Here is a 12,969-nt window from a genome sequence, read left to right on the forward strand (position 1 = left end):
TGTCTGGATCTTGCATAGTAACAAACAATATAACCTTTCTCAGTTGAGTGGAATTAATTCTAAAATTACAATATAAGGCTGTTATAAAATAGAACTACACAACAAATTCACCTTATTAATGTTTTGGTAATTTATTGAGTACTCAGTGAATCTCCTTTTAAATATTTGGGTCTGTAAAATTGTCAAGTATTTAAATCAATTTATAGGATCAACTTAAACAATTGCCTTCTTAATGTATAAAGACTCACTATAAGAACAAAAATTATCTCTTTTTTTATCTTGAAGGTGTGTTGAAATGGTAAAAACATCTCAGTACGTAGAGTTAGCCAATGACCTGGAAATCAATAAAGCAATTACCTATTTGCGGCAAAAAGATTTTAATCAGGTACAGTGTTTTCATAAACATTTTACTGGTAAATTTTTACATTGAATCATGATCGGAATATAATTTCATATCTTTAACAAATTGAAATATTACTTTAGTCCATTAGTCAATTTATGAAAAGGTTTTAGAAAAGTGAAGTTAATGAACCCAGTATCCTTACAAAGACACTACTGATGTTGAGAGCTTGATGGTTTGTCTTCATCTCCTGCCACTCCTGAGGGAAATTACTGTCCTGAGCTTATGAGAAGCAAGCATCTGGAGTATAAGTGGGCAATGTCCCACCATTTTCTTTCTCAGAGAAAGATTCTGTACGATCAAGCTGTCTTGTGGGTAACATTCTAGAAGCACACAATGCCACCCTCTGATACAGATTTCCTCTCTTTTCTTGCTACTAGATTTCAGAAGAGGGTTCAGCACTGAGCTAATTGTCCAGGCTAGAACACTCAGAAGGGGTTGCATTGGTTCCAACCCACTCAAGGATTTTAAGATTGATATCAACGAGAACTACAATTTCTGGGCTGCAGAAATGCAGACAAGTCAAAAGAAAATTCTAATTCGTTTCTGCCATCAAATGAACAGATGGATTTTTCCTGGATAGATCTGGCAGTTCTAGCAAAAGTATATAAATTGGTCCTGAAATGGACTGGAAGACCTGAAGTGCTTGGAATAACATTATTGTCAACTTTTACTACTATATTTTTGGAGTATAAGACACACCGTTTTCCCTTTAAAAAGGGGTGAAAATCTAGGTGCATCTTATACACTGAATACAGCATTTTTGGCCTAACAAAACCCTGCCACTTTTGCAAAAATGGCCATGCATAGGCTTTAGGAGCCTTCCAGAGTACTCCTGGGGGATGGGGAGGGCAAAAATGAGCGGAAAACCGTCCGTTTTTTGCTCGTTTTTGCCCCCCACAGCCCTCAGGAGCACTCTATAAGCCTCCTAAAGCCTATGCATGCACTTTTTTTTTTTTTGACAAAAAAAACAGGCCATTTTTGGGAGGTTTGCAGAGCGCAAAAACTTTTTTTTAAATTTGCCTCTTCAAAATCTTGGTGCATCTTATACTCTGAAAAATACGGTAGTTCAAACTAGAAGTTTCAGTAACTGAAGTTTTAGAACAGTCTTCAGAAGCAGCTCATCTTCTGCAACTATCCAGTAGAGCTGAGTAGGGTTTTTGTTTTTTTTTACATTGAGAGTAACTTTGCTTTTTAATTATTTCTAGGCCGTTGATACTTTAAAGATGTTTGAAAAAAAGGATAGCAGAGTTAAAAGTGCAGCTGCCACAAATCTTTCTTTTCTATACTTTCTGGTGAGTAATTAAAGATTTTTTTTTAAAAGAACTAAGTCTGAAGATATGAAGCATCTCTGGGTTTTCTCATATGGTTACTTTTAAATATAGTCAGTAGTTTTAAGAACAAATAACCGTGGAGTACATTTTACTAATTGTTAATTATCTTGAAATTGAAAGTTAATTATCTTGAAATTGTTCACTTCAAGTGAAATAAGCTTCTTTTCTTAAAGATAACAGCTCAAAGTTCAAGTAGATCAATTTGCTTTTCTAAGTGACAGAACAATGAGTTCAGTTGTACATGTTGACTTCTAAGTGACACAGACTTTAAGCCACAGGTTATCCATTTCTGCCATGGCAAGTTTCCAAGATGTATTATTTAATAGGTGCTTAAAATAGATTAGAATGATACCCTTTTGGCAACTTTAAAATTCCCTTCTTTTACGACCGCTTGGATCTTTGGGGAAATCATCAGCAGAATACATGCAAAATATAAAATTAAATTATTGATAATGGAAACAGGATTGATTAAATATCTTTTCTCCTAATATTTAATTGGTCAGCTAAAGGCAATATTTATTGGCTCATGGGTTCTCAGGGGAAGGAAGCAATGAAGGGAACTTCAGATTAATTCTAAGGAACGGGGAGTAGAAATACTTCTGGTAGGCAAATGTCTGAAGAAAAAGATAACTGAACTGGATTCGTTAAATTTGTAAGAATTTGATCTACGGTATTTAAAACCATGACAGCAAAATATGTATAAAGTAGATATACTGTTATATCACTTAACCAATAGGTTATAATCTTAATAGATACTAAAATCTGATAATATGGTTTTAATAAAAACTGAAGGCTTGAAATTACACTTAACAAATCTATGTATATGAATCTATACCAAGAGCCGTGATGCGCAGTGGTTAGAATGCAGTACTGCAAGCTATTTCTGCCGGCTGCCTGCAATTTGGCAGTTTGAATCTCATCAGGCTCAAGATTGACTCAGCCTTCTATCTTTCCGAGGTGGGTAAAATGAGGACCCAGATTATTGGTGGCAATATGCTGACTCTGTAAACTGCTTAGATAGGGCTGTAAATAATATAAAGTGGTATATAGGTCTAAGTGCTAGTGCTACATCTGGAATCAAAAAATATATTTTAAATGATTAATTTCCAAAGCATCAGTAATCAGATAAGATATGTTCTTTATTTAATTTAGGAAAATGAGATTATGCAAGCAAGCAATTATGCAGATTTAGCCGTAAATTCTGACAGATACAATCCAGCTGCTCTGACAAATAAAGGAAATACCATTTTCATAAATGGAGATTATGAGAAAGCAGCAGAGTTTTATAAGGAATCCTTAAGGAATGATTCGTCATGCACCGAAGCGCTTTATAATATTGGTAAGTCATGAGTCAATTTGGATTGCAATTTGAGATGACTGGAACTCTGGATGTGTCATTTTTAAAACCAGAAATTAAGAGCTAGTTTTTGCTCTTAATTGAGGAGCGGGGGGGGGGGGGTGTTGTTTCACAATTGGAAGGCCAGGATGGTATGTTCAGGTGTAGACAAAAGCCACCCCTCTGAAGGAATTTAACTGCCCTCAGTAAGCAGCTCTTTCAGCCAGCACCCAGAGATGAGAGAGACTTCTCTTAACAGAGCATCAGCAGCAGCTTACAAACTTCCCTGCCTGTTTCCCCACTGACTTTCTGGGGAAGCAAGCAGAGAAATTTGCAAATGACAATTACATGATTGCCAGGTGCTTGGCAAGTGCTAACCATGGGGCCATAAAGGTGGGCCATAAAGCTCTTTTTCTGAGGCTGTCATAATTCCATGAATAGTTATAAGTGGATGGCTGCTTACATGTCATTTTGAAATTATTGTGGTTTATTGCAGATGCCTTAGAAAAAAATCAAAGAGTTTTTAAGACCCATCATTACCCCATTTTGGCACTCTGAGGGAATGGAATAAAGCAAAGGATCAGAAGCCCTTCCATGACATTTTCATCCACAATTTCTAATTAGTGTCATTAGATGCCAAAACTGCTTGCTAAGCTCCGTATCAGAGTTTTGTCAGCATTTATATCAGTTTTATTATACAATACAATAGAGAGTTGGAAAGGACCTTGGAGGTCTTCTAGTCCTCCGCTACCTATAAAGCCCTACATGGCATCGGACCTGGGTACCTGAGAGACCGCCTCCTGCCGATTACCTCCCATAGACCGATTAGATCTCACAGGTTAGGTCTCCTCTGGATTCCATCCGCCAGCCAATGTCGGCTGGCGACCCCCCGGGGGATAGCCTTCTCTGTTGCAGCTCCAGCCCTCTGGAATGATCTCCCCGTCGAGATCCGGACCCTTACTACCCTCCCGGCCTTCCGCAAAGCGACCAAGTCCTGGCTGCTCCAGCAGGCCGGGGGGCTTGTGAAACATCCAGCCCCACGGAAATTGTGAATGTTGCAGTTTTTGTTTTAAAGTGTTGTCTTTGTCCAGTTTTCCCCTTCCCTTGTCTATTGTGAGCCGCCCGGAGTCCTTCAGGAGTGGGCGGCATACAAGACAAATAAATACAAATACAAATAGTCCAACCCCCTGCCTAGGCAGGAAACCCTATACCGTTCCAGACAAATGGATATACAACATCTTCTTAAAGATTTCCAGTGTTGAGGCATTCACAACTTCTGGAGGCAAGCTGTTCCACTGATTAATTGTTCTAACTGTCAGGAAATTTCTCCTCAGTTCTAAGTTGCTTCTCTCCTTGATTAGTTTCCACCCATTGCTTCTTGTTCTATCCTCAGGTGCCTTGGAGAATAGTTTGACTCCCTCTTCTTTGCGGTAACCCCTGAGATATTGAAACACTGCTATCATGTCTCCCCTAGTCTTTCTTTCTATTAAACTAGACATACCCAGTTCCTGCAACCGTTCTTCATATGTTTTAGTCTCCAGTCCCCTAATCATCTTTGTTGCTCTTCTCTGCACTCTTATTATTAAGAAGACTCCCAAAATGGATAACATTTGAGCATGTGTGGCATTTAGTTATATTATAGAAAATGTAATTTACCTCACTTTATTTATATTTTTCATAATAAACATCTCTTTTTGCAGGTTTATCATACAAAAAGTTAAGCAGACTAGATGAAGCATTGGATTCTTTCCTGAAGCTCCATGCAATTCTTCGAAATAGTGCCCAGGTTCTCTTCCAAATTGCAAGCATGTATCTTTTCCACAAAGCCAATTTTTAACTCTTAGATGTTCAGGTCCTATGGAATTCAACTGGAGCACAGCAGTGCTCAACTAAACCTTGCAAGGTATAGAGAAAGTCCTCATAAGATATTCCTTAACTGACCATATTTCAGATATGAATTAATGGAGGATCCTAATCAGGCCATTGAGTGGCTTATGCAACTTATTAGCGTTGTTCCCACGGACTCACACGCATTGGCAAAACTTGGGGAACTCTATGATAGTGAAGGCGACAAGTCTCAAGCTTTTCAATATTATTATGAGGTAGGTGTTTTAAAAAATTACATTTCTGTACCAGCCTTCATCTTGCATGTTATCTGGGGCTTACTGGAATTAAAATCTGGTGCATCTGAGGTCCATTATTGAGGAAGCGTAATCTGTTGCATTTTCTTATGTACATTAGGCATATTATGTAAGTGAAAATAAATTTAATTTGATACTTTAAAAAAGCACAGAGCATAAGGATTAAACATTCTGATTAATAAAAATAATTCTAATGCTAAATATATATTTGATTGGTCAAGAAGATGGAATCCTCAGAGAAAACATTTTATTCAGTAATACAACAGCTACATTTTTAATCTCATTCTTCACATGGAAAAATCCCCATAAAGGATTAAATAGATTGATTTTCCTTATACAATGTATTGTCATTCACAATGGTAATATGAAAGATTTTTGGAAAATTTGAGATAATTTAGATCAAGAGAAATAGAGAAATAAATATTCTCATTATAGCCTTGCCCCAGCAACCAACATTTTGAATTGTTTGCAGAGAGAGTGAGAGGTGATGCGATGATCACCTTATATAAATTTTCTCCTCAAGGGTCTTGTTTTCCTATGCATGAAATGGCCACCAGGTTTAGCTACCATAGGCTACCAGAGCTCTTTTCCTACATTGTCTATAGATTTATGAAACATAAATGTTGCTTATTTAAGCCAAACAATTCAGTCATAATTATTAAGCTATATACCGTAATTTGCTTACCCAAAATAAATCAGTTTTGTATAGCTTCAAAGGAAACACATTATACATTGTAATTGTAATACACTGCAACAAATGTAATATACTATATTTTATTACAGTATCATTGACCAGTAAAAATCATAATGTGAGGAAGTGATTCCTTACTTCACTTTTAAAATGCTTGAAAATCAAATATGCAAGAAATAAGCAATTTTTTAAATCAAATGTCATAATTTTTCTGTTAATTGCAAATGGGTACATTCTCTTTAGTGATTAATGAATGTATTAGTACATTACTTTTATACATGCATGTATTATGTATTTTCAGTAGCTGGAGAATTACACATAAATGTGTAACCTAGGAGCAAAATAAAACTTATCGCTAATGCTGCATTTCTTTCAACCCTTTTATTTTCTTAGTCCTATCGGTATTTCCCTTCAAACATTGAGGTCATAGAATGGCTTGGAGCCTATTACATTGACACACAATTTTGTGAAAAAGCCATTCACTACTTTGAAAGAGCAGCACTTATTCAGTGAGTAATCACAGCACTTGTATGTTGAGAGTCATTTCACTTCTACAGGCATTTTCTGCAATCTTGTTATCACTGATATAAATTAGGCGTAGAAAATTGGATGATTTTTCAAGTATTATTTTCAGTGTTTCTTGGATGCTTTTAAAATAGTTGTGCTATGATTTAACTTTAAGGAAAATTCAGGTAACTCTTTAAACAATTAGAAGGATGAATTATTTTGGATTAGTTTTCTAGATCTGTTCTGATATAAAGAGGTCAGTACTCTTAAACTATGCCAGTTTATCCAAGAATATGTGTTATATTTTGACTAGATACCACTGGATTTATTTGATAAACGTTAAAATTTTTAGTGGTGACAATAAACATGTCAAAGGAATGGCCAAAAGCATTCTGTCTGAATCAGGCAATCACAGCTCATGAAAGTATTAAGAATTTAACATAAATAAATTTAACAGGACTAAACCATTTTCTTTTTATTGTTATGCTATTAAAAGATGGAATCTTTAAAATGAAGCCTAGTCAGAATTTCATAATACATCAAAAAACATTATATGATTTAATTATATCTTGGTAATTCAGGAAACACTTTATTAGTCTTTTAGGAAACAACCAATAGAAAAGTATTTATCTCTTAATGAATGTAAATCAATAGAGGTACTTAAAGAAACTTGAAGCTTTGTTGAGCATTTCAGAATCAATAGTTATAGATAAAGCAGGAAGAACTTCAATTTTAAAATTAAAGAAAGAAGGCAATAGATTAATCTTGGCCTCTAGGTGTGCTTCAAATAATTTTTGCTGCCCTTGATATGTTACACTGAGCATTAAATGTATAATCTCAATAATTATCTCTCCTATTATCAACTTTCTGAGAAATAAGTTTCTGTTTTAAATTTTAAAATCAGTGATTATATGCCAAACATCACTCACAGCATCTCTCGGTAGGGCTGCGGGGAAAATGGGCTGCAGAATTTCTCTGAGGCGCCGTAATAATATAAATTATGTGAATGTATGGTTTGACTTAAGAAGCAAAAACCTGTGATGCTGAGATAATATAACCATCTAATAATTCATATGCATGTGCTTTCTGCTCTCCAGATAAAGGAGTTGCAACACATAGGTTCCTTTTAGCTGGACCAAGTAGTGTTAAAAATGGTTGGAGTTCATCCAGCCAGAATAGAGTAAGATCTTCAGTGCTGTTCTTTTCAGATTATAAATTGGCATTGAAACTCACTTCAGATGCATATTTTACCCTCCCTTAGAGAGAAAGAAATCATTTGCTTGTCCAAGAAAATATTCACACTGAGCAGTTTCATTTTGATTAATTTCATCCATATGCTAGATATTTAAGGAAAGCTTTTCAGCTGTATTGCATTGTGATATGTGTATTTTACAGACCAACCCAGGTGAAATGGCAATTGATGGTTGCCAGCTGCTATAGAAGAAGTGGTAAGTGTCCAAACCTATTACATTTTAGTTTTAATATTTTTCCCTATCTATAACTTGGTCCATCTATCTGAGCTTGTTTCCTTCTTTATTTACTGGCTAATAGGTAACTATCAAAAAGCTCTGGACACCTACAAGACAATTCACAGAAGGTTTCCAGATAATGCTGAATGTAAGTAATTTCTCTAATATAATGCTCACTGCATTTTATAGTTATCTCACTTTTTTGCTGGATTATTTCATACACAAATATTTGTCTCACTACTTAGGGCAGTGATGGCGAACATTTTTGTAAAGACGTGGCAATTGTGTGTGTGCTATCACACGTGCGCGTGGCCACACCCACAATTAAATGCAATCTGTGCATGTGCATGCCCCCCCCCCACATGGGGGGGGGGAGTTTCCACCCTCCTCAGGCTCCGGAGGCTTTCCTGAAGCCTGGAGAGGGCAAAAACGGCCTCCCTTGGCCCTCGGAAGGCTGAAAATCAGGTGACCAGCATGATGGAGCTGACAGCTCGTGTGCCAGCAAATATGGCTCCACGTGCCACCTGTGGCACATGTGCCATAGGTTCGCCATCCATCACAGACTTAGGAGCTATCCTAGTAAGTATAAAGCAAGGCTGTCAAACTCCCAGCCCACGGGCCGGCTGCGTCACATGCTGGTCACGCCCATTTAGCAAAAGGGAAAAAAAGTCCTGATACATCACATGACGTTGCCGTGATGCTGTGAGTTTGACACCCATCCCCCACCCCGGTGTAAAGCAACCTTTCTATCATCTGGGTCTCTGCTGTACACATACCTCCTGCACAAATAGACTTTCCAGGTGTCTTAAGAAGAGGAAGCCCTCTTTGAATACAATATCTGCATTGCAGGGCATGGGAAAGACCTGTTACAAGGGGTCTTTAAAATGCACAAGAAATTATTGGAAATACCATAAAAAGAGTGCAGAGAAGAGCAACAAAGATGACTGGGTACTGTAGGCTAAAATATACAAAGAACTGCTGCAGGAATTGGGTGTGTCTAATTTAATGAGAAGAAAGACTAGAGGTGACATGATAGCAGTGTTCCAATATCTAAGGGGTTGCCCCAAAGAAGAGGAACCGAACCTATTCTCCAAAGCACCTGAGGGCAGGACAAGATGCAATGAATGGAAACTAATCAAGGTGACAACCAACCTAGAACTAAGGAGAAATTTCTTAACAGTGAGGACAATTAACCAGTGGAATGACTTCCCTCCAACACTGGAGGGTTTTAAGAAAAAACTGGACAACTAGTTGTCTGATATGGTATAGGTTTCCTGCTTGAGCAGCGGGTTGGACTAGAAGGACTCCGAGGTCCCTTCCAATTCTGTTATATGGCTGGGCATCAAATGTGTTAGAAAGCAAATGAGGTTGATGGAATCTAGAGTGCACAAGTTGAATTTTTACGAGAGTTAATAAATGTCTGTCAGGCACAGGTACTCTCTAGAAGTATATTCTGATGTATGGTGTAGGAAGTAAGTGCTATAATATTTAACAGGCATTACTAACTAATAAGTATGTCTATGATAATAGATGATCTAATTAAAAGTGACTTTTAAAACACTTTAATATATTCCAGTAGCCAATAACCCGGCGTTGCCTAGGTATATATTTATAGGGCGAAAATGTCCAGACCAAATGGAATTTCTAATGTTGGATTTTCCCCCTTACCAAAGGGAGCCCCCTTGTGGAATACTGTGAAGTTGTTACCATGGCAACTCAACTGCGCTGTTCAGTAGAAGCCATTTTACGGCACAACAGGCTGTATCCTAATAGAACACACACCCTGAGGGGTTTTAGGGGTGTCTTACCCCCCACAGTATTTTTTTCCAGAGAGTAAGTCATCTGTGTACCAAGTTTGGTTGAAATTGCTCGAGGCGTTCCAGAGTTATGCTGGAACACACATACATGTGTGTGTGTGTGTGTGTATTCATAAATATAGATTTACAAACTATCCCTCTTACTTTTAGCATTATAGAAATATGAGAGTTTAGAAAAATACACGCACTCTTTCATTAACAAAAACAAAAAGAGATTTTGCAGGCAGGATTCTAATAACTCCTGTTGTCTAAGAATTCAAATGGGGTGCTATGAAATCTAGCCAATTTAATGCCACAATGAAATATTTTCCATTCAATTACTTTCTTGTTGGCAAGCTGGCATTGTCAAATGGCTGCCGATCTTCTTGGCTTGCAAAATTTCCATCTATACCTGCAGAAATGAAGGAGTGAAAGGAAACTGCTCCTTTACAGAAAAAGTTTGCCAATCCATACTGTGTTGTGTTGTATTGTATTGCTGCACACATGAATGCATTTTTACTCCCGTTCATTTTTTTCCACATTTCCCCCACCATCACCACATATTAATGCTAGAAGAAAAATACTGTTCTTTTGCTATGATCTTAATATTGTACATATGATATTCTAGGTTTACGGTTCTTAGTTCGACTCTGCACAGATATGGGAATGAAAGAAATGCAAGAATATGCAACAAAGCTTAAGAGAGTAGAAAAATTGAAAGAACTAAGGGAACAGGTACAAGTCATTTTTAGAAGCACAAGTTATTTAAATACTCTTAAGAATATTTTTTTGTGTTAAATCCCTAGACTTTCTTATAATACAATTCCACCAAAATAGCATTTGAATGCTACAGCACATAATGGTAAAAACGTCTTTGTGTTTACCTTAAATCAGGACAATAAAAACATTTATCAAAAGATAAATAAAAACACTGAGCACTTTGGTTATGGCTGCCATAACTGTCACAGCACATTCTTATCTGTGGTTCAACTAATGGCAAAGCAGCATGAAACAATATCATGCCTGCCTGCGGCTGTTTAAATTATTCACAATCTCCTCCTCACCCACAGCTATGGGAATGAATAAAGGAAAAAGCAGCCCTCTAACATTTCAGACAATTGGATAGAGATGGGTGGCTATAGAAATGGAATAAATAAATAAAATTTGAAAAACTGATGCATTATTACTATACACATCAATATGAAATCACAACTGCTAGATGGTGTTGGCCTTCATATGCACCAAGTTGTTCCCAAGAATTAGACATCATAATGTGTCAGTGTAGTGTTTGCATTCAAGCAATGCTGTCTTTCGTAATTGAGAGATGGAATTGCATTATTAATGTTTAAGGCTCACAATCCAAGAAGTTCAGAGAAATACACTATATTGCCAAAAGTATTCGCTCACCTGCCTTTACTCGCATATGAACTTATTATATTGGCTCCCAATAGATGTTCAGGTGCAATTCAAGTTTCCTGGTTATTGCCTTTAAAGCTTTAGATACCATAGAACCGAGCTACTTGCGGGACTATCTGCTCCCCTCACCCTCTATCTGCCCCATGCATTTCCATATGGACATGCCGCGTGCTCCAGATCTCTGCTGAATGATGTCTAATGGATGTTGTTCCAAATTTTCTACCCAATACTCATATTAATACAGAACAGATAAATGAAAATCAGTCTGATAAAATCCAGACAAACTATAATTAGCACAAAGAATAATGAAAAAGTCATTAAGTTGGAGAAGTCACGTTATAACTGATATGCATCTGTAGGATAATAAAAAATCAGTGAAGCATGGAGTAGACTAAGGAAATATCTAGCCACATTATAGGCACTAATGCAGTGTCAGTGACTCAACAATGAATCCAAAGGGGGAAAAAATACTAATAGCAATTCAGTCAGGAAGTCATAATCACAGGTTAAATACTGTAAGTTCATATGCGACTAAAGGCAGGTGAGCGAATACTTTTGGCAATATAGTGGATATTGTATTTTGTGGAGTATGCATTAAGCTAGACAAATGCACATATATTTACCCTCCCAATCAACCTTCTTAGCCTTAAAACTTAGTAAGTGGTCTCAGGAAGAATTGTGAGGTATAATTTGTGTAAAAGAAGGGTCTACGACAACTCACTGCAGGACAATTCAACAATTCAATGTAATTATTTTTTTAAAAAATATTTTAATTATTGTCATTCACATTTCATTTTGTCCCTCCATTCTGCCATTTCTGTGATATTAGTGTAACTCTTGTCCCGCAGTTAGTTGTCCCATGGCAAGTTGGCCACGGTGAGTTGTCCTGTGGTGAATTGGCTGTGGTGAGTTGGTTGCGGCAAGCTGTCCACAGTGAGTTGTCTGTGGCAAGTTGTCCCATTCAGGTAAAAGAATGCTGTCATCATTATTGACATTAAACAGTAATTCTGTCTTTTCCATCATTCGTAGCGTGTCAGGTCTGGTAGAAATGGCAGTGCCCGTGCCCGCAGAGAAGGGAGTGCTGGAGGTGGTGAGTACTATTCTAATTAAGCTTAGGTGAATGTAACCATTTTTGCAATGTCCCGATTTAGTTTCTCTCTGTTCCTCATTTCTCAGATCTATCAGGGTTGCTTTATTGAATTTGTGGGTTTTTTTGAACTGCAACACACAAATTTGTTACATGCTTTCATGCACAATCCACTACACACATACAATTTGCCTACTACAGTACATATTTTTAACATTATTTTTATAGGTATTTGGTCTAACACAAATGCCATGACATCATACATTGCTTTAGAACAGAGGTGTCAAACTCAAGGCCCCGAGGGCCAACCTGGCCTGCAGAGTGCTTCAATCTGGCCCGCACATGGCCCTCCCGAGCTCCGTTTTTGCTGGCAGAGGATTGCAGGAGGCTGTTGTAGCTGAAAACGGAGCTCGGGAGCCTGTTTTCCCTGTCAGAGCACTTGGGCCATCACAGGCGCCCTCCGACATGAGTGATGTCATGCTGGTCATGCCCACCTTGACCACGCCCACTCCGGCCCTCCGAAGTCAAATATAACCCTGATGCGGCCATCAATTAAATCAAGTTTAACACCCCTGCTTTAGAACCTGGGACAAATTTCAAAAGTTATTTGTATGTAACTTTTTAAATAACAGTATTCTCTCTCTTTGGCATGCTATACTGCATAATGTTTTTAATTCAGACCATGAAACATTGTCATAGAAATTTGAGTGTTATTAGGGTATATTCTCTTAAAGCAATGATAGCCAAACTTTTTCCATTATTATTCAAACTGCTTACAGAAAGTCCTTTTTA

The 12,969-nt window shown here is 37.3% G+C and overlaps 1 protein-coding gene across 1 annotated transcript in view; it reads left to right on the forward strand.

Annotated features, from left to right (window-relative positions):
* IFT88 (intraflagellar transport 88) overlaps nt 1-12,969 on the forward strand; it is a 50,755-nt gene that overhangs the window by 19,976 nt on the left and 17,810 nt on the right. Inside the window, exons 16-25 of the mRNA XM_014069612.2 lie at nt 286-385; nt 1,609-1,695; nt 2,887-3,073; nt 4,771-4,879; nt 5,022-5,172; nt 6,296-6,411; nt 7,805-7,857; nt 7,961-8,026; nt 10,303-10,409; nt 12,120-12,180. Coding sequence (XP_013925087.1) covers nt 286-385; nt 1,609-1,695; nt 2,887-3,073; nt 4,771-4,879; nt 5,022-5,172; nt 6,296-6,411; nt 7,805-7,857; nt 7,961-8,026; nt 10,303-10,409; nt 12,120-12,180 — 1,037 coding nt within the window. The remainder of the gene's footprint in view (nt 1-285; nt 386-1,608; nt 1,696-2,886; nt 3,074-4,770; nt 4,880-5,021; nt 5,173-6,295; nt 6,412-7,804; nt 7,858-7,960; nt 8,027-10,302; nt 10,410-12,119; nt 12,181-12,969) is intronic.

The sequence above is a fragment of the Thamnophis sirtalis genome, unplaced genomic scaffold, assembly GCF_051295495.1.
Source record: "Thamnophis sirtalis isolate CommonGarterSnake01/CBP01778 unplaced genomic scaffold, rThaSir2_p1.2 scaffold_8, whole genome shotgun sequence".
Taxonomy (NCBI): domain Eukaryota; kingdom Metazoa; phylum Chordata; class Lepidosauria; order Squamata; family Natricidae; genus Thamnophis; species Thamnophis sirtalis.